This window comes from Mastigoproctus giganteus, chromosome 4, assembly GCF_048544385.1.
Source record: "Mastigoproctus giganteus isolate SK-2022 chromosome 4, ASM4854438v1, whole genome shotgun sequence".
Taxonomy (NCBI): Eukaryota; Metazoa; Arthropoda; class Arachnida; order Uropygi; family Thelyphonidae; genus Mastigoproctus; species Mastigoproctus giganteus.
The window spans coordinates 155,081,435-155,107,441 of NC_143578.1; the positions used below are offsets into that span (position 1 = coordinate 155,081,435).

The 26,007-nt window shown below is 38.6% G+C and overlaps 1 protein-coding gene across 2 annotated transcripts in view; it reads right to left on the bottom strand.

Moving 5' to 3' along the window:
• LOC150087127 (disco-interacting protein 2-like) overlaps window positions 1–26,007 on the bottom strand; it is a 1,128,863-nt gene that overhangs the window by 514,152 nt on the left and 588,704 nt on the right. For both annotated transcript variants that reach the window (XM_090372979.1, XM_090372978.1), the window contains exons 22-23: window positions 20,708–20,850; window positions 7,171–7,307 (exon numbers count right to left, since the gene is read on the bottom strand). In XM_090372979.1, the coding sequence (XP_090229105.1) occupies window positions 7,171–7,307; window positions 20,708–20,850 (280 nt within the window). The remainder of the gene's footprint in view (window positions 1–7,170; window positions 7,308–20,707; window positions 20,851–26,007) is intronic.

Genomic DNA, 26,007 nt, shown 5'->3' on the forward strand with positions numbered 1-26,007 from the left:
GTGTTCTACATACTATATTGAGGTAAACTCTTCTTATTATTTTACAAATATTAATATCAATGTAGAACGTATTGAGTATTACAGCTCTGATTTATACTATCTAAAGAAACATAATGAAATGTAATTTGTGTAATCAGGAAGAATAGTGGAGACTGCAAAAACGTCTGGCTTGAATATTGTTAAGGACATTGGTTTTCGCCATATGATTCAAGTAAATCGAATCACAGTAAAGATTTTTGACTCCCTAAGAACACTTTGGGAGTCAAAAATTTGAAGACCAAAAAATATTAAGCAAGGGTTAAGAAAAGCTAATGCTGCAACATACAAATTAACAGCAAGCAATATCAGACACTTTTATCCATTTGGAATTACCAATGACATCTTTTTAAAGATGAATACATGTAAAGAAACATCAGAATTAAAAGGAAAAAAAAAAAAAAAAAAAAAGAATATGACTATTACTGACTATCGGATGAAAATAAAAATAATATACAAATTAGCATTGGCAAATAATGCAAGATTATAAGGCATTGGCAAAAAAAAAAAAAAAAAAAAAAAAAAGGAACAGACACCTCCCATTTCACCTAATCATTCCCTCCAATAGTTTATCTAGTTATTTCTTGAATTTATTTAAGCTATGAACTTCCACAACAACAGATGGAAGTTTTTTCCAGCAATCAACCACCTGCTGACTAAAAGCAAATGTCCGCATATTTATTCTGCAACCATCCTTCCTCAATTTGAATTAAGCAAGAAGAAGAATCCCAACACCGAGCTTTCCCAATCGATTCAATGCCTTAAACACATCAATGAGATCACCTTGTAGGTGCCTGGTCTCCAGATACTGCAATTTGCAGAACTCAAGCCATTCTTGGTAACAGCATCCCTTTGTTCTGCTCACTAATTAGCATTAGCATTTAGCATTAGTAGAGGCATTTGATGAAAGAAAGCAAGCTTATGCAGCATCAGCCAAAAAAATAAATAAATAAAATAAATAAATAAAAAATAACCACTTCCACTTCACCCCTCTGTTCGTTCAAAATACCTGTCCAGCTGAGCCTTAAACTTATTTAGGCTATCAACTTCCACGACAAGGGATGGAAGTCTGTTCCACCAACCAACCACCCGCTGGCTAAAGGCAAATTTCCGCACATCTATCCTACATCTGTCATTCCTCAATTTGAATTTATGCCCTCTCATGTGATTATTCTGAGCAAGAGGAAGAATCCCATCAGCATTGAGCACGCTCAAACCATTAAAGGCTTTATACACCTCTATCAGATCACCTCGCTGGTGCCTAGTCTACAGACACTATAATTTTCAAAACTTAAGTCTTTCTTCGTAAGAGCACCCCTTTGTTCCATTCACTAATCTTGTTGCCCTTCTCTATACTTGTTCCAGCATCTCTACATTCTTCTTGAAATGAGGCCTCCAGACCTGTATACAGGACTCTAGGTGTGGCCTGACCATTGCCTTATACAAGGGAATAATCACCTCCTTATCCCTGCTAGAAAAATTCCTATATATCATCGACAATACACCATGAGCTACCCTTGCAGCCCGTCTGCACTGCTTAGAAAGCTTCATATCAGCCTGCACAACCACCCCCAGGTCCCTTTCATTCTCTACCACTGTCAGTGTAGTACCACAGAGTTGATACGTTGCTCTGGGGTTGCTGTTTCCCATATGTAGTACTTTACATTTGCCACCTCTCAGCCCATCTGCTCAACCTTTCCAGATCCTGTTGCAGTAGCATAGTGTCAGTAGTGTCCTTGACAACCCTGCCAACCTTCGTATCGTCTGCAAACTTGGGCATTAAGCTTGATATACCATCATCAATATCATTTATAAATACAGAAAACAATAATGAACCCAATACTGAACCCTAAGGGACTCCAATAATACATTAGTCCACGATGAGAAGTGTCCATTGATTACCACTCTCTGTCTTCTCCCCCTTAACCACCCCTTTATCCATAGCAGCAATTTGCCTCCAATGCCACACTGCTCCAATTTGTGCAGCAGTCTTCCATGTGCAACAGTATCAAAAGCCTTTCTAAGATCCAAGTATATAATATCAAAGTTATTCCCTGCATCCAGTTCTTTTGTGACTGCATCATAGTATCCAATCAAATTGGACAGGCAAGATTTCCCCTCAACAAAACTATGCTGTGTCTGAGCAATAACTGAAGTCTTGTCTAGATGATCCTGCGGTGCTTCTTTAACCAGTGCCGCCATTAATTTTCCAGGAACAGAAGTTAAACTAACAGGTCTATAATTACTTCTGTTGCCCTTTGATCCTCCTTTGTGAATTGGGGTCACATTTGCACATTTTCAGTCCATGGGTGCTTCCCCTGAGTCCAAGGAAGCTCTCATAATTATGGCTAAGGGTTTGCTTACTTCCTTTGGTGCCTCCTTAAATATAACTGGATAGATCCCATCCACCCCAGGTGCCTTTCTTGTATTTATCTTCAACAATTTCTCCTCTACTTTACTCTCAGTTATTACAAGATTCTCTAGCTTACTGCCAGAATTGAATACACCTCTGGCATTCCCCTCGCTGAATAACTCCTCATGTGTGAATGTCAATGCAAAATATTCATTTTATTTGTTAGCTACCTGAGCAGGATCATCACCAGTTGACCCATCGATATCCAGTGGACCAATCTGATTCATCCCCTTCCTTCAAGGGTTTACATAAGTAAAGAACTCTTTGCTTTTTTCTTTGCATCCCTTGCCAAAGATTTCTCGTAATCTGCCTTCCCCTGCCTAACCTCCTTTGTAACTTGGTTACAGGTCAACTTGAATCTATCACAGGCTTCTATGTCATGTGTTAATTTGTATGTATCCCATGCATTTTTCTTCTCTGCCATATTTCTCATTAGTTCATCAGACATCCACTTAGGCCTAAACCTTGAACAATATTTCTTTGTTGGTATGTTTTTTTTTTTTTTTTGGTAGTTGTTGGCACATAGGCTTCTGTGGCCATAATGCACCTCCCAAGGTTTTTGCAGTACTTTGATCCAAGCCCGAGGCGGAAATCGAACCTACGACCTTTGGGTTGCCAGGCAGGCACTTTAATTAATATAATAATAACCTTAATGTAAAATAGTTGGTATGTAAAGCCTAGTAGCTTCCAAGAAAAGTTCTTTGAATGCTTCCCATTTTGAATTTGCTGTTGGTAACATCATCAGTTGGTCCCACTGTATAGAATTTAAATACTGTCTCAGTCCATCGGAGTGGCCTTTATGAAAGCAATAACCCTTCCCTTTACCCCTAATGGTAGTTACCTCTTTGAGTAAATCCCACTTCAGCACACTGTGATCGCTGCCACCTAGTGGTTCATTTACATGCAGATTCTTAATGCATGAAGAATCACTACTGATAATCAAATCAAGAGTATTACTCCCTCTATTTGCCTAACGAACATGCTGATGTAGAAAACAATCATCCAATAAATCCACAAAAGCCTTGCTAGTGTGTGAGTGACCAGCCCCCAAATTCCAGTCAATATCTGGGAAATTAAAATCCCCCATTATAAGACTCTGATTTATTGGCCCACTCTATTTCCCTGTACAATTTCTTTTTATACTCATCAGAGTCATTAGGCCTATAGCACACTCCTACTCTCAATTTTGATCTCCCAATGCTTATGTCACACCAAACTGACTCGACACTGCACTGTCCAGCAATGTCGACTGGCTTCACTTCCTTGGATTTTATGTTTTTCTTAACTAATAGCATAACCCCTCCTCCCTTCCTATCCTGTCTATCCTTTCTGTAGACATTGTACTCCCCAAATTCCAATTCTGCATTCCTTATATCTGTGTGACACCACGTCTCTGATATCCCAACAATATCTGCCTTTGATGTTTTGAGCAATACCTCAAATTCATCAAATTTATTTACTAAACTCCTAGCATTGGTGTACACGCAAGTATACATGCAGTTGTTCTTTTTCTTAGCTACCCTAACACAACCCATGTGTTTACTTGTACCCCAATGATTCCCAGCAGTCTCTGAAATCTCCTGCATCTTATTTTCCAGGCTGCGGCTCATTCCAATAGAACCAGTGCAAGAATCACTTTCACCTCTGCCAGTGGCTACTGTTAATCTATTAGTCCTTGTATCCCCCCAATCTTGCAGTTTTTCGACCCACCTAACACTGCATCGATAGCATCAGCAAACATTCTTGCACCCTTTCTATTTAAGTGTATCCCATTCCTGTAGAAACAGTCTCTCCTGTTAACAAGTACAGACCAGGCTGAAAAAAATTCTACCCCATGAGCCTTGCACAATCTTTCCAGGGCCGAATTGATCGACAGGGCTCTCATCATATACTCCCTCCTATCCTGTCTGGGCAGAAATGCAGACACTTTCAAATTCAACCCTAATTCATGGCTTTTTTTCAACAGTGAACTGTACTTGTTAAGTAATTCCGCCGGTCTTCTACTCTTACTATCATTAGTGCCAACGTGTACAACTATATCACTTTTTGTGCCCTTAAAAGATGATATCCGCTCTACAACGTCATCAACCTTTGCCCCTGGCAGACATACCCTGGTCCTGTTCCACCTATCCTTTTTACAAAGCACGTTTCCCATTTCCCTGACAATAGAGTCACCAACAACTACTAGTTCCTTTGGGACCAGTGCATTCTGCCTTGGGGGGTTGCCGCTGTGTTGCACGATGACCAAGTGCAAGCTCTGGCATTGGTGTGGGCAGCTGAGAGCTTGATGGGCCCCTCACTTTTAATCCTTCGAGGGCATCCACCCTGTCCTTCAAGCTCTCATATAGGCCCATAACAATGCTGAGTTGTCGCCTGATTTCGATACATTCCTTGCATCGCGCGCACACACAAAGACATCCCCCATGGCAGTATCATGTCCCGTACCCGACTTCTCCACAAACATCAAGCAAGTAGTGCATTTTAATAGGCTGTGGTTCAGAGGGCAACTGCCCCCCTCAGTTCTTCCCTGAGCCACGGCACTCCCATTAGCTTGAGCCTTTTGCTTTGCTGCTCTGGTCTGAGTCATGATTTCGATTTAATTTCAATAAAATTTCAATTTCAGTACAAAATTAAAACCCTAAACTTATATCCCAACACAGTTATAATGCTATATTTATGTTTCAGTATCGAATGTTATCTACGAAATCCCTTTATATAACTTCCGTATCAAGTTAAGTATTAATTATTTATTTTTTACTAATTATTTATGTTACGTAACCCAAGTCGTTATATGTATAGTTAAAAGAACAATTTAATTGACAATGAAGTTCAAGAAGATTAATTATCTGATTAATTGACAATATTATGTACTATACTATACTATATTAAGCTTATGCTATCTATTTCGAGACATTTTGTATTGTGTAACAATGGCGGCTATTTACGAACGGTAAACACATGGATTTGATACCCTTTCCGATACTAAGTAATATCTACAAAATCTCTATCTAAGTTACTTTAATCTAAGTATCGTAAAAAGTATATAAAGCTACTCTAGAAAATAAGTTAATATGCCAATTTAAGCTAATAAAACAGAAAATAAATCAGAAAAAACTTCTCTGTTCCAGGAGCTGCAAAAATGTACGTTCGCACAGGCTATTCTTGTTTGCTACTCCATAGTACATATTATATTTAAACAAATATAATATGTACTGATAAATATAGATTGAAAATTTCAAAATAATTACTGTGGATATTTTTATATCCAAAATATATAAATATCCAACTTTCTTCTGTATTATATAGCTATATAATTAAAAAAAAAGAAGCCCTTTTTCAAAAGTTGTTTTATTGTGTTTGGCAGCTGACATAACTTATGCTTCCCCTATAAAAGTTCTTTACTTAAGAATAAACATAAAAATCAGACAGTGAAGTTATTAGTATTGGTCCTATGTTACAAGGAAGCCACAGACTTTTGACGTACCAGAATAAAAAATAATAATAATAATAAAAAATATCAAATCAAATAATGAAATAATACATATAAAAAAATTAATTAATTAAACTACAAATGTATTTCCCTCCTAATCAATGTACGTAACTGGCCAAGTAACTATAATTACCCAGGCAATTAGTTAAAACTATCTGAAAGTAATTTATTCTGGTAGTTAACAATCTGCAGATTAAAAGAAAACTTCGTAGAATCCAGTTTAAATCTCTTTTCCTGTAATTGGAATTTATTGTTCTGGAATCATTTATAACAGTGAACATTTAGCCTTCCTGTTAAAAGAACCGTCATTTTTAAAGGGGGAGTCCATAGGAAACCCCCATTCCATTCATAAAGATAATTATCTTTCATTTAATGGAAATTGGTGAAATAATGAGCACTTAAACCTGCATGGAGTATAATCTCCCTTTAATTTCTTAAGAAATTACAGATTATTCTCAGATATTTCCTTTTACTTCTTGCACCACTTCTTTAGTGACTTTAGTGACTTCTTTAGTCTAATGGTAGCATAACTGGTAAACTGTGATGAACTCTCCGTAATTTACCAGTTATGCTGTCGTTACAATCACTAAAGAAGCAGTACAAGAAGCAAAAGGAAACATCTGAGAATAACCTGGAATTTTTTTAAGAAATTAAAGGCAGAGTACACTCCATGCAGGTTGAAGTACTCATTACTTCACCAATTTCCATCTCTTGATATACCTGCACACCATGCTGCTAAAAAGAATATTTAAGAATATCTTTCATTTCATGTCACAACTATTTTTAGAAATCCTGGTTCAAGGTCAATAATTTTAATTAGTTCTTTTGAAACGCCAATTATTATTGTTAAACTTTGGGAACAAAGAAGTTGTGTAATCTTTTCAAGTTTAAATATTAGCAGCTGATAATCAAGTTCGTCATTTGATACTTTAGCAATCATTTCTATAGTTTGTGAAACTGATTTCTTCAAAAAAAGTAGAACTTTAAACATCACTGAACAAAAAATAATATTCTAAAAAACAAAGATATGAAATTACCATCAACAACACATAAACCTTTGCAAGTATAGAGCCAAAACAACACCTACTATGAAAAATTCTTGGCATACTAGTTTAAAAAATAAATTACAAAGTTGTATTATTTAATGTTCCAAAATTCTTAAATTCAATCCTAGAACATTTTGATCCTATCTTTTATGTGATAAGATGAGAGGGTTGAGTAATTTACCTACTTTGAAAACTGCATTTGTGAGACCTTGCAATCCCCAGTATGAAGAAGCTGTACCATATGAACTAACACATATTTCTCCAACCTCATCTGTCTTGCAGAGATATGGCAGCCCATTCACAGCCACTACTGCAGTTAAAGCTATTGGAAATAAAATAATGGCATTAGCATTATAAGGGAAAAAAAATAAAAATGAAAAAATAAATAAATAATAAGAAGAGAAATCACTGGAGGCAGCCCCATAAAGTGAAATGGCTGCCATAAAGTGGATTCCAACTTAAAATGGAATCTATTATTTTTGTGGCCTGTAATTCATACTTTTCTTATGTTATGGACACAATGCTCATGAGTAAGCTTCAATTTGCAATTAATTTCACTGTTGATAGCCCAGATTCATGAGCTTAAATTATTTTAGATTTTAATCAAATGAGCAAGCTTTCTAAATTATGCTATAAAAAAGTCGCACAAACATTATCTCTTCCACCATCACTAGCCAAAGGTTCCAGGTAAACAATTTTTCAAACAAAATAATAGAAATTCACTGGACAGTTTTCAAATCGAAGAGTAACAAAAATAAACACATGTATGGCTAGTAAGAGCCATCTGTCTAACAGAAGTGCAGCAAAGATTAATGCCAGAGATAGAGTAGAAGGGTCAAAACATATAATAACAAGATTGAAATATGACAAAAAGTGACATAGGATCAATTAAAAAAAAAAAACCTTCATTAATTCTCCTTTTCTTATTAAAAATCTATGCTATCTCTTTCTTTACTGATTTAGATCACTAATTCCATGTGCCAGAAAACATAAACAAACCCCCATAAAGTGGGATCGACTTGTAAGAACCACTTACTAAATTTTCTTAAAGAGAGGAATTCATAATTGGTGTTTTTCATGTACAAGTATAACATACATGCATAATACATGACATTTTTTTATAGTCGTTCAATAGCTTGGCAGGGGTGGAGGGGGGAATGGACTTTACATTTAAAGAAACACATATTTATGTTTGAAGCTACTAGGCTTATCATACCAACTAAAAAATACTGTTCAAGGTTTAGGCCTAAATTGACATCAGATGAACTGATGAGACATCTGGCAGAGAAGAAAATTTCATGCGATACAAAAATTAATGGGAGATACAGAAGCCTATGATAGATGTAAGCTGGTCTGTAACCAAGTCACAAATGAGATTAGGCAGGCAAAGGCAGATTACAAGAAATCTTTGGCAAAGGATGCAAAGGAAAAGAGCAAAGAGTTCTTTACTTATGTAAACTCTAGAAGGAAGGGGATGAATCAGATTAGTCTAGATTAGGATGAATCAGATTATGATTAGATTAGGATGAATCAGATTTCGAGACATATAGGAGTCTGGCTGCGAGGTTAGCCTGTGCGGACGAAGCTCCTTGAAGCTCTTGGAACAGAGAAGTTTTTCCTAATTTATTTTCTGATTTATTAGCTTAAACTGTCATATTAACTTATTTTCTAGAGTAGCTTTATATTCCTAGTTACGATACTTAGTTTAAAGTTTAACTTAGACAGAGATTTTGTAGGTATTACTTAGTATCGGTAACGGTATCAAATCCACATGTTACAAATTGAACGAGAGGTCTTTTTTTTTAACCAAATTTAGTCGATTTATTAACCAATTGTTATATCAAATATCTTCTATAAGTAGATTATAGACCTAGTCAGGATCCTTAGTTTATTCTAAAATGAGATAGCGAGATTTGGAAGCTAATCAATACTTACGAGTCCGTAGAAGTACCGTTCGAGAATTCCCGCCATTTTTACACGATAGCATAAGCTAAGTGTAGTATAGTGCATAATATAATATTGTCAGTTAATCAGTAAATCTATTAATCTTGATAAGCTTTATTCTCAATTAAATTGTATTTTTAACTCTATATATATATATATAACGACTTAATCGTAACAAATAATTAATACATAACTATAGTGGTACACGTGATATGGAAGTTGTATAAAGGGAACTCGTAGAAAACACTAGATACCGAAAAAAAAAATATAACATAACTGTTTTGGGATATAACTTAAGGATTTAATTTTTGTTTTGAAATTTTATTGAATTAAATCGGAATCATGACTCTGACCAGAGCAGCAAAGCAAAAGGCTCAAGCTAATGGGAGTGCTGTGGTTCAGGGGAGAACTGAGGGGGGCAGTTGCCCTCTGAATCACAGTCTTTAAAAATGCATTATTTGCTTAATGTTTGCGGAGCAGTCGGGTACGGGACATGATACTGCCAAGGGGGATGTCTTTATGTGAGCACGATGTAAGGAGTGCAAGGAAATCAGGCGACAACTCAGCGTTGTTATGGGCCTTTATGAGAGCTTGAAGGACAGGGTGGATGCCCTCGAAGGAAATAAATTGAGGGGCATATCAAGCTCTCAGCTGCCCACATCAACGCCAGAGCTTGCACTTGGTCATCAGGCAACACAGCGGCAGCCCCCTAGGCAGAATGCGCTGGTCCCACAGGAACTAGTAGTTGTTGGTGACTCTATTGTCAGGGAAACGGGGAACATGCTTTGTAAAAAGGATAGGTGGAATAGGACCAGGGTATGTCTGCCAACGGCAAAGGATGATGAAGTTGTAGAGCGGATATCATCTTTTAAGGGCAAAAAAGGTGATATAGTTGTACATGTTGGCACTAATGATATTAAGAGTAGGAGACCGGCGGAATTACTTAGCAAGTACAGGTCACTGTTGAAAAAAAGCCGTGAATTAGGGTGGAATTTGAAAGTGTCTGCAATTCTGCCCAGACACGATAGGAGGGAGTATATGATGAGAGCCTTGTCGATCAATTCGGCCCTGGAGGGATTGTGCAAGGCTCAAGGGGTAGAATTTTTTTCAGCCTGGACTGTACTTGTTAACAGGAGAGATTGCTTCTACAGGGATGGGATACACTTAAATAGAAAGGGTGCAAGAATTTTTGCTGATGCTGTCGAGGCAGTGTTAGGTGGGTCGGAAAACTGCTAGTTGGGGGGATACAAGGACTAATAGATTAACAGTATCCACTGGCAGATGTGGAAGTGATTCTTGCACTGTTCTATTGAAATGAGCAGAAGCCTGAAAAACAAGATGCAGGATATTTCAGAGACTGCTGGGAGTTATTGCGGTACAAGTAAACACATGGGTTGTGTTAGGGTAGCTAAGAACAGAAACAGGTGCATGTATACCTGCGTGTACACCAATGCTAGGAGTTTGGTAAATAAATTTGATGAATTTGAGGTATTGCTCAAAACATCAAAGGCAGATATTGTTGGGAAATCAGAGACGTGGTGTCACACAGATATAAGTAATGCGGAACTGGAATTTGGGGAATACAATGTGTATAGAAAGGATAGACAGGACAAGAGGGGAGGAGGGGTTATGCTATTAGTTAAGAAACACATAAAGTCCAAGGAAGTGAAGCCAGTCGACATCGATGGACAGGACAGTGTCGAGTCAGTTTGGTGTGACGTAAGCATAGGGAAATCAAAATTGAGAGTAGGAGTGTGCTATAGGCCTTATGACTCTGATGAGTATAATAAGAAATTGTACAGGGAAATAGAGTGGGCCAGTAAATCAGAGAGTCTTATAATGGGGGACTTTAATTTCCCAGATATTGACTGGAATTTGTGCGTTGGTCACTCGCACACTAGTAAGGCTTTTGTGGATTTATTGGATGATTGTTTTCTACATCAGCATGTTCGTGAGGCAACAAGAGGGAGCAATACTCTTGATCTGATTATCAGTAGTGATTCTTCATGCATTAAGAATCTGCAGATAAATGAACCACTAGGTGGCAGTGATCACAGTGTGTTGAAGTGGGATCTACTCAAGGAGGTAACTACCATCAGAGGTAAAGGGAAGGGTTTTTGTTTTCGTAAAGGCGACTATGATGGTCTGAGACAGTATTTAAATTCTATGCAGTGGGACCAACTGATGACGTTACCAACAGCAAACTCAAAATGGGAAGCATTCAAGGAACTAATCTTGGAGGCTACCAGGCTTTACATACCAACTAAGAAATATTGTTCAAGGTTTAGGCCTAAATGTTTGTCAGATGAACTAATGAGACATGTGGCAGAGAAGAAAAATGCATGGGATACATACAAATTAACATGTGACACAGAAGCCTATGATAGATATAAGTTGGTCTGTAACCAAGTCACAAAGCAGATTAGGCAGGCAAAGGCAGACTACGAAAAATCCTTGGCAAAGGATGCAAAGAAAAACAGAAAAGAGTTCTTTACATATTTAAACTCAAGAAGGAAAGGGATGAATCAGATTGGTCCACTGGATATTGATGGTTCAACAGTTGAGGATCCTGCTCAGGTGGCTAACAATCTAAACGAGTATTTTGCATCTACATTCACGCATGAGGAGTTATTCAGGAAGGAGAATGATTTAGGTAAAGTAAACATTGGCAGTGAGCTGGATGATTTTGTAATAACTGAGAGAAAAGTGGAGGAGAGATTGTTGAGGATAAACATAAAAAAAGGCACCTGGGGTGTGTGGGATCTATCCAGTTGTATTAAAGGAGGCAGCAAAGGAAGTAAGCAAACCCCTAGCCATAATTATGAGAGCTTCTTTGGACTCAGGGGAGGTGCCCATAGACTGGAGATGTGCAAATGTAACCCCAATTCACAAAGGAGGATCAAAGGCTGACACAAGTAATTATAGACCTGTGAGTTTAACTTCTGTTCCAGGTAAATTAATGGAGGCACTGGTTAAAGAAGCACTGCAGGATCATCTAGACAAGAATTCAGTTATAGCTCAGACGCAGCATGGTTTTGTTAAGGGCAGGTCTTGTCTGACCAATTTGATTGGATACTATGATGTAGTCACAAAAGAACTGATGCAGGGAATAACTTTGATATTATATATTTGGATCTTAGAAAGGCTTTTGATACTGTTGCACATGGAAGACTGCTGCACAAATTGGAGCAGTGTGGCAATGGAGGCAAATTGCTGCTATGGATAAGGGGATGGTTGAGTGGCAGAAGACAGAGAGTGGTAATCAATGGACACTGCTCAACGTGGACTAATGTTATTAGTGGAGTTCCTCAGGGTTCAGTGTTGGGTCCGTTGTTGTTTTCGGTGTTTATGAATGATATTGATGATGGGATATCAAGTTTAATGTCCAAGTTTGCAGATGATACAAAGGTTGGCCGGGTTGTTAAGGACACTACTGACGCTATGCTGCTGCAACAGGATCTGGAAAGGTTGAACAGATGGGCTGAGAGGTGGCAAATGAAGTTTAACATTGACAAATGTAAAGTACTACATATGGGAAACAGTAACCCCAGAGCAACGTATCAACTCTGCGGTACTACACTGATAGTGGTGGGGAATGATAAGGACCTGGGGGTAATTGTGCAGGCAGATATGAAGTTCTCTGAGCAGTGCAGACGAGCTGCAAGAGTAGCTCATGGTGTCTTGTCAATGATATACAGAAATTTTTCTAGCAGGGATAAGGAGGTGATTATTCCCTTGTATAAGGCAATGGTTAGGCCACATCTTGAGTACTGTATACAGGTCTGGAGGCCTCATTTCAAGAAGGATGTAGAGCTGCTGGAACGGGTACAGAGAAGGGCAACAAGATTAGTGAATGGAACAAAGGGTTGCTCTTACGAAGAAAGGCTTATGTTTTGCAAATTACAGTCTGGAGACTAGGCACCGGCGAGGTGATCTGATAAAGGTGTATAAGGCTTTGAATGGTTTGAGCATGCTCAATGCCAATGGGATTCTTCATCTTGCTCAGAATAATCACCTCAGAGGGCATAAATTCAAATTGAGGAAGGACGGATGTCGGATAGATGTGCGGAATTTTGCCTTTGGCCAGCGGGTGGTTGGTTGGTGGAACAGACTTCCATCACTTGTTGTTGAAGTTGATAGTCTAAACAAATTTAAAGCTCAACTGGACAGGTATTTTGAACGAACGGAGGGGTGAAATGGGAGTGGTGTGTGTGTTTTTTTTTTTTTTGGCTGATGCTGAATAAGCTTGCTTTCTTGCATCATATGCCTCTACTAATGCTAATGCTAGTCCACTGGATATCGATGGTTCAACTGTACATGATCCTGCTCAGGTAGCTAGCAAACTAAATGAGTATTTTCATCTACATTCACACATGAGGATTTATTCAGGAAGGGGAATGCCAGAGGTGAATTAAACTCTAGCAGTGAGCTAGATGGTTTTGTAACAACTGAGAGAAAAGTAGAGCAGAAATTGTTGAAGATAGACATAAGAAAGGCACCTAAGGCGGTTGGGATCTATCCAGTGATATTAAAGGAGGCAGCAAAAGAAGTAAGCAAACCCTTAGCCATAATTATAAGAGCTTCCTTGGACTCAGGGGATGTACCCAGGGAATGGAGGTGAACAAATGTGACCCCAATTCACAAAGGAGGATAAAAGGGTGACACAAATAATTATAGACCTGTTAATTTAACTTCTGTTCCGGAGAAAATAATGGAGTCACTGGTTAAAGAGGTGATACAGGACCACCTAGATAAGACTGCAGTAATAGTTCAGATGGGGCATGGGTTTTAAAGGGGAAGTCTTATCTGACTAATTTGATTAGATACTATGATGTGGTCACAAAGGAACTGGATGCAAAAAATAATTTTGATATCATATACTTGGATTTCAGGAAAGATTTTGATACTATTCACATCAAAGGGTGTAGTACAAATTGGAACGGTATGGCATTAAGGGCAAGTTGCTGCAATGGATAAAGGGATGGTTCAGTGGGTTGTTGTTGTTGTTATTATTTTTGGTTTTTAGGAGCATTAGCAACTAAGGCCATATTGCTCCGGGTATATGCGGTGGTCATTATCTGACCTCTCTGCATCCTCCGTATTTGGCGGCCACGGGCTCGAACCCCGGACTAATCAAGAAGCGTTTACTATGCACTGCTGCTCCTGCCCTCCTGGCTACGGAGGCGCCTTGTTGAGTGGGAGATGGCAAAGGGTGGTAATAAATGGACACTCGTCCATTCAGTGCTGGGCCCATTGTTGTTTTGTGCATTTATCAATGATATCAATGAAGTTATATCATGCTTAATGTTCAAGTTTGCAGATGATACAAAGGTTGGCAGGGTTGTTAATGACAGTAGAGACATTAGGATTCTGCAATAGGATCTAGAAAAGTTAGGCAGATGGGCTGAGAAGTGGCAACTGAAGTTTTACCTTGACAAATACAAAGTACTCCATAAGGGTAGCAGTAACCAAAGAGAAATGTACCAACTATGTAGTATGCCTCTACTAATGCTAATTATTCATTACTGTACTTGATTTTGGGGTAAATTAGGTAATAGCTTTTTTTAGAACCATCTTTGAAAAATTTTAGCACCCAGGGAGGTGGAGAATGTAAAAGACCTGCGGGTAATTGTGCAGTCAGATATGAAGTTTTCTGAGCAGTGCAGATGGGCTGCCAGAGAAATTCATGGAGTTTTGTCAATGATATATAGGAATTTTGCTAGCAGAGACATTGAGGTGATTATTCCTTTGAATAAGGCAATGGTCAGGCCAAAACTTGAGTATTGTATACAGGTCTGGAGGCCTCATTTTAGGAAGGATGTAGAATTGCTAGAACAAGTACAGAGAAGGCCAACAATATTGGTGAGAGGAACAAAGGGGAGCGAGTGCTTATGAAGAAAGGCTTGAGTTCTGCAAGTTTCAGCATCTGGTGACTAGGCACCTGTGAGGTGATCTGATCGAGGTGTATAAGGCCTTGAATGGGTTGAGCAGGCTCAATGCTGATGGGATACTTCTGCTTGCTCAGATTAAGAACCTGAGGGAGCAGAGATTCAAATTGAGGAAAGACATAATTGTAACTCCAGTTTTGCTCTGAGAAACAAAACAAATTTTTCGTGAGGAAAGACAGTTATAGAATAGATGTGCGGAAGTTTGCCTTTGGCCAGTGGGTAGTTGATTGTTGGAATGGACTTCCATCTGTTGTTGTGGAAGTCGATAGCTTAAAAAAATTTAATGCTGAACTAGACAAACATTTGGAGTGACCAGATCTGTGAAATGTTAAGGTTCTTTTAAGCTGATGCTGTATAAGCTTGCTTTCTTGCATCATATACTTCAACTAATGTTAATGCTCTGGAAGCCTCATTTTAGGAAGGATGTAGAGTTGCTAGAACGAGTACAAAGAAGCGCAACAAGATAAGTGAGGGGAACAAAGAGGTCCTCTTACCAAGAAAGGCTTAAGTTCTGCAAATTGCAGTGCCTGGAGAGTAGACACCTGTGAGGTGATCTGATCAAAGTGTATAAGGCCTTGAATGGGTTTTCAAGCTGAATGCTTATGGGATTCTTCCTCTTGCTCAGATTAAGAACCTGAGGGGGCACAGATTCAAATTGAGGAAAGACAGTTGTAGAATAAATGTGCAGAAATTTGCCTTTAGTCAGCAGTTAGTTGATCGGTAGAACAGACTTCCATCTTTTGCTGTGGAAGTTGATAGCCTAAATAAATTTAAGGCTGAGCTGGACAAGCATTTGGAATGTGAATGGAGGGGTGAAATGGGAGGGGGTTTTTTTGGCTGATGCTGTATAAGCTTGCTTTTTTGCATCGTATGCCTCTACTAATGCTAATTATTCATTACTGTACTTGATTTTGGGGTAAATTTGGTAATAGCTTTTTTCAGAACCATCTTTGAAAAATTTTAGCATTTATGTCATTGCAATAGTTTCCTTTTGATATATTTGAATTGAAAATAAGGAAAGTTCCAGATATGAACCTATACTTTGTTTCCATGGAAAATAATAAAACAACTTCTTTTCAATGTGGGCAATTTAATTTTTCTAAATCTACGTTTCATCTTGATAGAGTATCTTTTGGTGAAAGAACTCTTTGTTTAGCAACAGTATCTGGTTTTATCATCAAATTATATTGCAGTCTATCATTTCCATTTAAATCCAAGATCAGTTAATATTTTATGCAGTGTAGTCTTTTTGCAATCAAAATTAATTGCATCTCTTAAGTTTTTTAAACAGGAAAAGAAGTGTTGGGTTTTAATTTGAATATATTTTGTGAATCATTCTGTGAACTAGACATTTATCAAAATAGTCTAGTTCATGTGTTTGCTTTCTTTGGTCTTTTGTTCCTGGTGTTCATAGAATTTGTCATTCTTGTTTTGGAATTTGATGTATTGTGTATAAAAAAACTCAAGTTATGTATGAAACATGTTTGTTAGGCATTCTGTGAAATTGTGGGAAAGATATAAATGAAAAAAAAAATTTTAATCTTTATTTTCTAAATTTTTTTTTTTGCTTTATTCGATTTTTACCATCTTGTCTTTCCTTTATATTAGTATCTTTTTTACACACTCATTACCGTAGTCTTATTTACGTAGTGAAAAACCACTGTGAAAACAGTTCCCCTCAAAACACTAAGACCCACAGCATAACATGATTATATTATAATTCTTAATATGATCGGAAGACTCAAGAGCTAACAAGTTTTTTTTACAGGTTTTTTTTTTTCTTTTCAAAAAGAATAATAAAACTACATTAAACGTGGAATTTTTTTTTTTTTTTAATTTCACAAATTTTTATTTATTTTAATTAATGAATTGCCCATTTAGTGGGCTGTGGTAGTCTGTGTTGCAAAATAGAAATGCAGGATAATAACATTGTTTTGTTATGTGCAATCTTTTCATAGTACTTGTACAGTGCAAAGCTAATTACCAATATCCTTCAGTAAGATGCCAAAGATGCAAAAATAGATTTAGCATTTCCTGATGCATTCATATATGCAGAATGCTTAATTGAATCTTTTGTCATAGAACATAATCTTCCTTTTAGTTTGCTAAACATACAGGTGTGTTGTTTAGAAATATGTTTCTTGATAGCAAAATAGCAATAAAATATGGTTGTGGAAGAACCAAACAACATGCACTGTTAGTGAAACTATGTGGACAGGGCAAGAAAAGTTAATGGTGGGTCTGAAAAACAGGCCATTTTTGATTCTATAGATGGTAGTAATCAGTTATTACAAGCTATATCTCATTGTAGGATATAGCTTGGAATTTTTTTTTTTTTTTTAATTACCAAACACAAAGTCAAATTGTAAGCAGCCTGTTCTAAGCATCAGCAGTAAAAGGTATTTTTACAGGTAATACATCTGAACAACATGCATGTGGGATTACTTCAAGAAACTGTCTGAAACTTGAGCTGATAATACAGATTTTTATGGTAAACCCAAAAACTGGTGTAGCAAGGATATTAAAAGAGTAGATTGAGTATTTGGTGGTAACAGACTGCCCTGGTCATCTTTTTAATTTTTGCACTGAAAAGAGAGCTTCATGCCTTCCTGTGCAAGTACGAACACCAGGTAGACATTTAGTAAAATAAAATTACGGCTTTCTCAGAGTGAATTGTAACAGGTTTAATAAATATACATAGAAACATACAAAGCTTTCGGTTGGTTAGAAAACCTTCTTCAGTTGAAACAAAACATAAAATGACATAAAATTATTGCCTTAGGCATAGAAGCGTGTTTAACGCGCCTCCCAGAAGATGTGGCAAATGCAATTCGCCTAAAGACTGCAGCAGTTCTACACCATGCTCACCCCGCTTCTTCAAATCTCAGCCACAAACAGATCTCTGCCCTTAAGACACTGAAACGGGATCCGTCCCTCATCATCCTACCAGCGGACAAAGGGCATCGAACGGTCATAATGAACCACGCAGATTACGAGGCAAAAGCCTTGCTGCTCTTGCAGGACACTTCTGTCTACAAGCCCTTAACCGTTTCCCCCATCAAAATCTTAGAGCGATGGGAGTCAAAGTGAACATCCTCGTCAACAGTTGGCTCAAAAAGGAGAAGATAATGGAATCAACATGTAATCACCTCCGTGCTTCCGGTTGTCAGATCCCACAATTTTACGGACTACCGAAGGTACACAAAGAGGGCACACCACTGAGACCCATTGTATGCTGTTGTGGCTCACCGAGTTACGAGTTATCTAAGTTTATCTCGAGGCTTCTTTCTCCCCTAGTAGGCAAGACCACCAACACCGTCTCTAGCAGTAGCGAGTTCATAGAAAGGATCCGTACTATGTCCATCTCACAAGATCAGGATATGGCATCGTTTGATGTAGTATCACTTTTTACCTCCATCCAAGTGGAACTTGCCATCACTCATGCGAAACAACTCTTGGACAGTGATGAAACCCTTGGCAGCAGAACCAAACTGACACCAGACGATATCTCCTCCACCCTCAGACTGTGCTTAACAGGTGGTGCTATCATGTTTGACGACTCCGTTTACCAGCAAGTGCACAGCGCAGCCATGGGTTCCCCAGTTAGTTCGGTCACAGCAAACATCGTGATGGAGGAGTTAGAGGGTAATGCATTTACAAACGTACCAAATCCCATTGCCTTTTGGTGTCGCTATGTGGACGATTTGTTCGTAGTTATCCCCAGAGATTCAGGTCAACGAATCTTAGGCTACCTCAACTCTCTGTCACCTTTCATAAAATTCACGATCGAGCTAGAGTTGAACAACACCATACCATACCTAGACACCCTTGTCCAGCGCGAGGGCATATGCTTGAAGACGACAGTCTATCGTAAACCTATGTGTGCTGGCCAATTTACCAACTTCCGGTCAGCACACGCACATAGTCATCTTCTTGCCACTGCACGAACCTTGCTAACTCGCACCTGGACACACTCTAGCTCTGTAAGTGAGAGGCGCACAGAGATCGCTAGAGTCAAAGCGGACCTTGCGAGGTGTGGCTATCCCATCAATACCCTTGACAGGTGTGACTTATAGGCACGCGACCAACAGAAACATCCAAAGTGGTGACTCAACCACGAGCGCCTTTATCCCATACTACCCAAACCTATCACAACAGGTCTGTAGGATCTTAAAATCGCATGGGATAAAGTGCCTCCAACTCCCAGGGAGAAAACTACGATCCCTCATTTCCAACGTAAAAACACCTGTCCCCACCCTACTGCAGAGCGAGTTGGTCTACCGCATCTCTTGCCGTGACTGCACTAGCTGCTACTTCGGGGAAACCAGAAGGCGGCTCGAAAAACGCCTTTCCGAACACAAGAGGGCGATCCGTTTGGCAGATGTGGGGCACTCAGCTATTGCTGAGCATGACTGGGCAACCCACCACGACACTGACCCACACCGCGATGTTGTGATTGTGGATAAGTCTCACCATTATCTGTGCCGCGCCTGGTTGGAATCGTTAAATATCAAATGCTCCAATACTTCAATGAATAGGAACAGTGGTTGTCAAGTCCACCCTATCACCGAAGCAATAGTCCTGTCCATTGACAAGCGCTGGCCACGTCCACATACGTCACAGCCACAGGCTTCAACCTCAAACAATTAGCCACGTGCTTCACGTACCAGATTGGCAGTACACGCCTCCATTCTGACTGTCATTTTATGTTTTGTTTCAACTAAAGAAGGTTGTCTAACCAACCGAAAGCTTTGTATGTTTCTATGTATATTTATTAAACCTGTTACAATTCACTCTGAGAAAGCCGTAATTTTATTTTACTAATATGAATCCGGAGCGCATAGGCCTTTTTAACCATAGGTAGACATTTACTACTATCTAGGGAGAAGTGCTTAAAAGGAAGGTGAAATTAAAACAATTTCAACTGATGCATGCATGCCACTGAAGTATAAAATATTTTGAAGCATGCATGTGTACACATCGCCTGTTAAAAAAGAGGTCAGAAATGATCAGAAAAGCCATTGGAGCACTTTCAGTTATCAAATGACTTATATCCAAATCTAATCCTTGATCAAATAGAAGTTTCGAAAGAAGCCAAATTAATGAACTCCTCAGGAAACAGAACTTCTTTCAGATTTGAAGGATACAATCACAAAATCATGAAGGAAGGTGCCAAACACAATGCCCATCTTAATTGCTTGATAGATAATGATGGTGGACACATGGAGATTTGATTGTCAATAAAGAATGGTGAAAAAATACAAAAATTACCCAAAGGCAAACTACCTTGCTTTATTTTTTAAATTAGCACATTGCAACCCCAGTTGTTAAATTTCTCAAACTAATTTTTTATTGTGATATGTATATACTGATTATAATAAAAAAAACCCAACATTTTTCAATACAGACTTTTATTTTTAAAAGTGGGAAAGGACTTTATAACCCCTCCATATAGCAAAGTATTTCTCCTTAGGGAGTAATTCTTTTTAGTTAGTGCAATACCAAGGCAACTCACATGATCTGTCTAACAATATGAGATTAATCTCATATTGTGAGATATGTAAGATGCATTAAATGCATTAGAGCTGTATGATTAAACAGCAAGCTTAATTTCTTCTTAACTATGTACACAAATGAGGCTACTGCTAACTCTTAACGTCAATGATGTACATAAATATTTCATATGTTTTAATCTATTTGTTACCATATAATGCTCAATTTATCTATGTTAATTACTTTATTATGTTTCAATTTGTAAACTAAAACTAATAAAACAAAATAAGAGAGGTTTTGATGCTTCATTTAAGTATAACCTGTAAATCAGATTTACCTCCAGGCATTACTTGTCCACAATCCTGAAGAGTTAAGGAAGTAAGACTATTTTCCTGATCCACACGGATTACTCCATAGCTTAAGGCTGACATGGATAACACACCACGGCCACAGGATACAGGACCTAATATCTGGCCTGGTCTAAAAGAAATAATCAATTGTAGACTTCATAAAATCTTCAGGCCAAGCATCTAAATTAAGAATAATTATAATTATTAACAAACAAAGGATATTCTAAGAAATAATATTTATGAATTATGCCAATACAAATGTAACACGCCCTAAGAAAACTAATTACAGTAGTTTTCTTAGGGTGTGTTACATTAAATTACATTAGATGAATAATACTCAAAGCAGCACCAGCTGAAGTATTTTAAAGTGCCCCATGCATGATTCATTTGATTTGATTGGCAACTCAGGCCATGACGAATCAAATCAAAATTAAACACATTAAAAGTTATAGACAAACTACAAATAGGCTACTAGATCAATGCATATAAAACAAATAGTAAATATCAAGGAAAACAAGTAAAGAATAAAAGTACATAGTAAATAAAGAAAATGCATTATATACTGGTAAAGATTACAGATTTTTATAAATTTATATATTTGTAAAGATTGCAAATTATAAAAAGTGAAAAATTTCTGACACATTATCTTTGTTAGATAAAACCTGACAGTGCATAAGACTCAAGTCAGTTGGTTAAAAGTACTAAAACATAAATGGCATGCACAAACAAAATTGAGACACTCATATAAATAATCTTGTTGAACTTCATTGTCAATTAAATTGTACTTTTAACTATACATATAACGACTTTGGTTACGTAACATAAATAATTAGTAAAAAATAAATAATTAATATTTAACTTGATACGGAAGTTATATAAAGGGATTTCGTAGATAACACTCGATATTGAAACATAAATATAGAGTTATAACTGTGTTGAGATATAAGTTTAGGGTTTTAATTTTGTACTGAAATTGAAATTTTATTGAAATTAAATTGAAATCATGACTCTGACCAGAGCAGCAAAGCAAAAGGCTCAAGCTAATGGGAGTGCTGTGGCTCAGGGGAGAACTGAGGGTGGCAGTTGCCCTCTGAATCACAGCCTATTAAAATGCACTAATTGCTTGATGTTTGTGGAGCAGTCAGGTACAGTACATGATACTGCCATGGGGGATGTCTTTGTGTGTGCACGATGCAAGGAGTGTAAGGAAATCAGGCAACAACTCAGCATTGTTATGGGCCTATATGAGAGCTTGAAGGACAGGGTGGATGCCCTCGAAGCATTAAAAGTGAGGGGCCCATCAAGCTCTCAGCTGCCCACACCAATGCCAGAGCTTGCACTTGGACATCGCGCAACACAGCGGCAGCCCCCAAGGCAGAATGTGCTGGTCCCAAAGCAACTAGTAGTTGTTGGTGACTCTATTGTCAGGGAAATGGGAAACGTGCTTTGTAAAAAGGATATGTGGAACAGGACCAGGGTATGTCTGCCAGGGGCAAAGGTTGATTACGTTGTAGAGCAGATATCATCTTTTAAGGGCACAAAAGGTGATATAGTTGTACACGTTGGCACTAATGATATTAAGAGTAGGAGACCGGCGGAATTACTTAACAAGTACAGGTCACTGTTGAAAAAAAGCCGTGAATTAGGGTTGAATTTGAAAGTGTCTGCAATTCTGCCCAGACACGATAGGAGGGAGTATATGATGAAAGCCCTCTCAATCAATTCGGCCCTGGAAGGATTGTGCAAGGCTCAAGGGGTAGAAGTTTTTTCAGCCTGGTCTGTACTTGTTAACAGGAGAGACTGCTTCTACAGGGATGGGATACACTTAAATAGAAAGCGTGCAAGAATGTTTTCTGATGCTATCGAGGCAGTGTTAGGTGGGTCGGAAAACTGCTAGATTGGGGGGATACAAGGACTAATAGATTAACAGTAGCCACTGGCAGAGGTGACAGTGATTCTTGCACTGGTTCTATTGGAATGAGCCGCAGCCTGGAAAATAAGATGCAGGATAGATCAGAGACTGCTGGGAATCATTGGGGTACAAATAAACACATAGGTTGTGTTAGGGTAGCTAAGAAAAGGAACAGGTGCATGTATACTTGTGTGTGCACCAATGCTAGGAGTTTAGTAAATAAATTTGATGAATTTGAGGTATTGCTCAAAACATCAAAGGCAGATAATGTGGGAATTTCAGAGACGTGGTGTGACACAAATATAAGGAATGCAGACCGGAATTTGGGGAGTACAATGTCTACAGAATGGATAGACAGGGTAGGAAGGGAGGAGTGGTTATGCTATTAGTTAAGAAATACATAAAATCCAAGGAAGTGAAGCCAGTCGACATTGCTGGACAGTGCAGTGTCGAGTCAGTTGGTGTGACATAAGCATTGGGAGATCAAAATTGAGAGTAGGAGTGTGCTATAGGCCTAATGACTCTGATGAGTATAATAAGAAACTGTACGGGGAAATAGAGTGGGGCAGTAAATCAGAGAGTCTTATAATGGGGAATTTTAATTTCCCAGATATTGACTGGAATTTGGGGGCTGGTCACTCACACACTAGCAAGGCTTTTGTGGATTTATTGGATGATTGTTTTCTATATCAGCATGTTCAGAAGGCAACTAGAAGGAGTAATACTCTTGGTTTGATTATCAGTAGTGATTATTCATGAATTAAGAATCTGCAGGTAAATGAACCACTAGGTGGCAGTGATCACAGTGTGCTGAAGTGGGATTTACTCAAAGAGGTAACTACCATTAGGGGTAAAGGGAAGGGTTATTGCTTTCGTAAAGGCGACTACGATGGACTGAGACAGTATTTAAATTCTATACAGTGGGACCAACTGATGATGTTACCAACAGCAAATTCAAAATGGGAAGCATTCAAAGAACTTATCTTGGAAGCTACTAGGCTTTACATACCAACTAAGATATATTGTTCAAGGTTTAGGCCTAAGTGGATGTCAGATGAACTAATGAGACATATGGCAGAGAAGAAAAATGCATGGGATACATACAAATTAGCACGTGACACAGAAGCCTATGATAGATACAAGTTGATCTGTAACCAAGTTACAAAGGAGGTTAGGCAGGCAAAGGAAGATTACGAGAAATCTTTGGCAAGGGATACAAAGAAAAACATCAAAGAGTTCTTTACTTATGTAAACTCTAGAAGGAAAGGGATGAATCAGATTGGTCCACTTGATATCGATGGGTCAACTGTTGATGATCCTGCTCAGGTAGCTAACAAACTGAATGAATATTTTGCAGTAAGCTAGAGAATCTTGTAATAACTGAGCGTAAAGTGGAGGAGAAATTGCTGAAGATAAATACAAGAAAAGCACCTGGGCTGGATGGAATCTATCCAGTTATATTAAAGGAAGCAGCAAAGGAGGTAAGCAAATCCTTAGCCATCCTTAGCCATAATTATGAGAGCTTCCTTGGACTCAGGGGAAGTACCCATGGACTGGAGATGTGCAAATGTAACCCCAATTCACAAAGGAGGATCAAAGGGCAACACAAATAATTATAGACCTGTTAGTTTAACTTCTGTTCCTGGAAAATTAATGGAGGCACTGGTTAAAGAAGCACTGCAGGATCATCTAGACAAGACTTCAGTCATAGCTCAGACACAGCATGGTTTTGTTAAGGGGAAGTCTTGCCTGACCAATTTGATTGGATACTATGATGCAGTAACAAAAGAACTGGATGCAGGGAATAACTTTGATATTATATACTTGGATCTTAGAAAGGCTTTCGATACTGTTGCACATGGAAGACTGCTGCACAAATTGGAGCAGTGTGGCATTGGAGGCAAATTGCTGCTATGGATAGAGGGGTGGTTGAGGGGGAGAAGACAGAGAGTGGTAATCAATGGACACTGCTCATCATGGACTAATGTTATTAGTGGAGTCCCTCAGGGTTCAGTATTGTGTCCATTATTGTTTTTTGTATTTATAAATGATATTGATGATGGTATATCAAGCTTAATGTCCAAGTTTACAGACGATACGAAGGTTGGCAGAGTTGTCAAGGACACTACTGACGCTATGCTACTGCAACAGGATCTGGAAAGGTTGAGCAGATGGGCTGAGAGGTGACAAATGAAGTTTAACATTGACAAATGTAAAGTACTACATATGGGAAACAGCAACCCCAGAGCAACGTATCAACTCTGTGGTACTACACTGACAGTGGTAGAGAATGAAAGGGACCTGGGGGTGGTTGTGCAGGCAGATATGAAGTTTTCTGAGCAGTGCAGACGGGCTGCAAGAGTAGCTCATGGTGTATTGTCGATGATATATAGGAATTTTTCTAGCAGGGATAAGGAGGTCATTATTCCCTTGTATAAGGCAATGGTCAGGCCACACCTAGAGTACTGTATACAGGTCTGGAGGCCTCATTTCAAGAAGGATGTAGTGATGCTGGAACGAGTACAGAGAAGGGCAACAAGATTAGTGAATGGAACAAAGAGGTGCTCTTACGAAGAAAGGCTTAAGTTTTGCATATTACAGTGTCTGGAGACTAGGCACCGGCGAGATGATCTGATAGAGGTGTATAAAGCCTTGAATGGTTTGAGCATGCTCAATGCTGATGGGATTCTTCCTCTTGCTCAGAATAATCACCTGAGAGGGCGTTAGTTGAACTTCGTTAGCAGTTGAATTGTACGTTTAAATAAATACATATAACGACTTAGATTACAAACGTAATATAATTAATTATATTTAACATAATTAATAACATAACATAATTAATTAATAAATTAATAGAATCATGACTCAGACCAGAGCAGCAAAGCAAAAGGCTCAAGCTAATGGAAGCGCTGTGGCTCAGAGCAGAACTGAGGGGGGCAGTTGTCCTCTGACTCACAGCCTTATAAAATGCACTGTTTGCTTGATGTTTGCACAGCAATCGGGTACGGGACATGATACTGCCAAGGGGGATGTCTATGTGTGTGCGCGATGCAAGGAGTGTATCGATATCAGGCAACAACTCGGCGTTCTTGTGGGCCTATATGAGAGCTTGAAAGACAGGGTGGATGCCCTCGAAGAAATTAAATTGAGGGGCCCATCAAGCTCTCAGCTGCCCACATCAACGCCAGAGCTTGCACTTGGGCATCGCGTGACACAGAGACAGCCCCCAAGGCAGAATGCGCTGCTCCCGAAGGAACTAGTAGTTGTTGGTGACTCTATTGTCAGGGAAACGGGGAACATGTTTTGTAAAAAAGATAGGTGGAACAGGACCAGGGTATGTCTGCCAGGGGCAAAGGTTGATGACGTTGTAGAGCG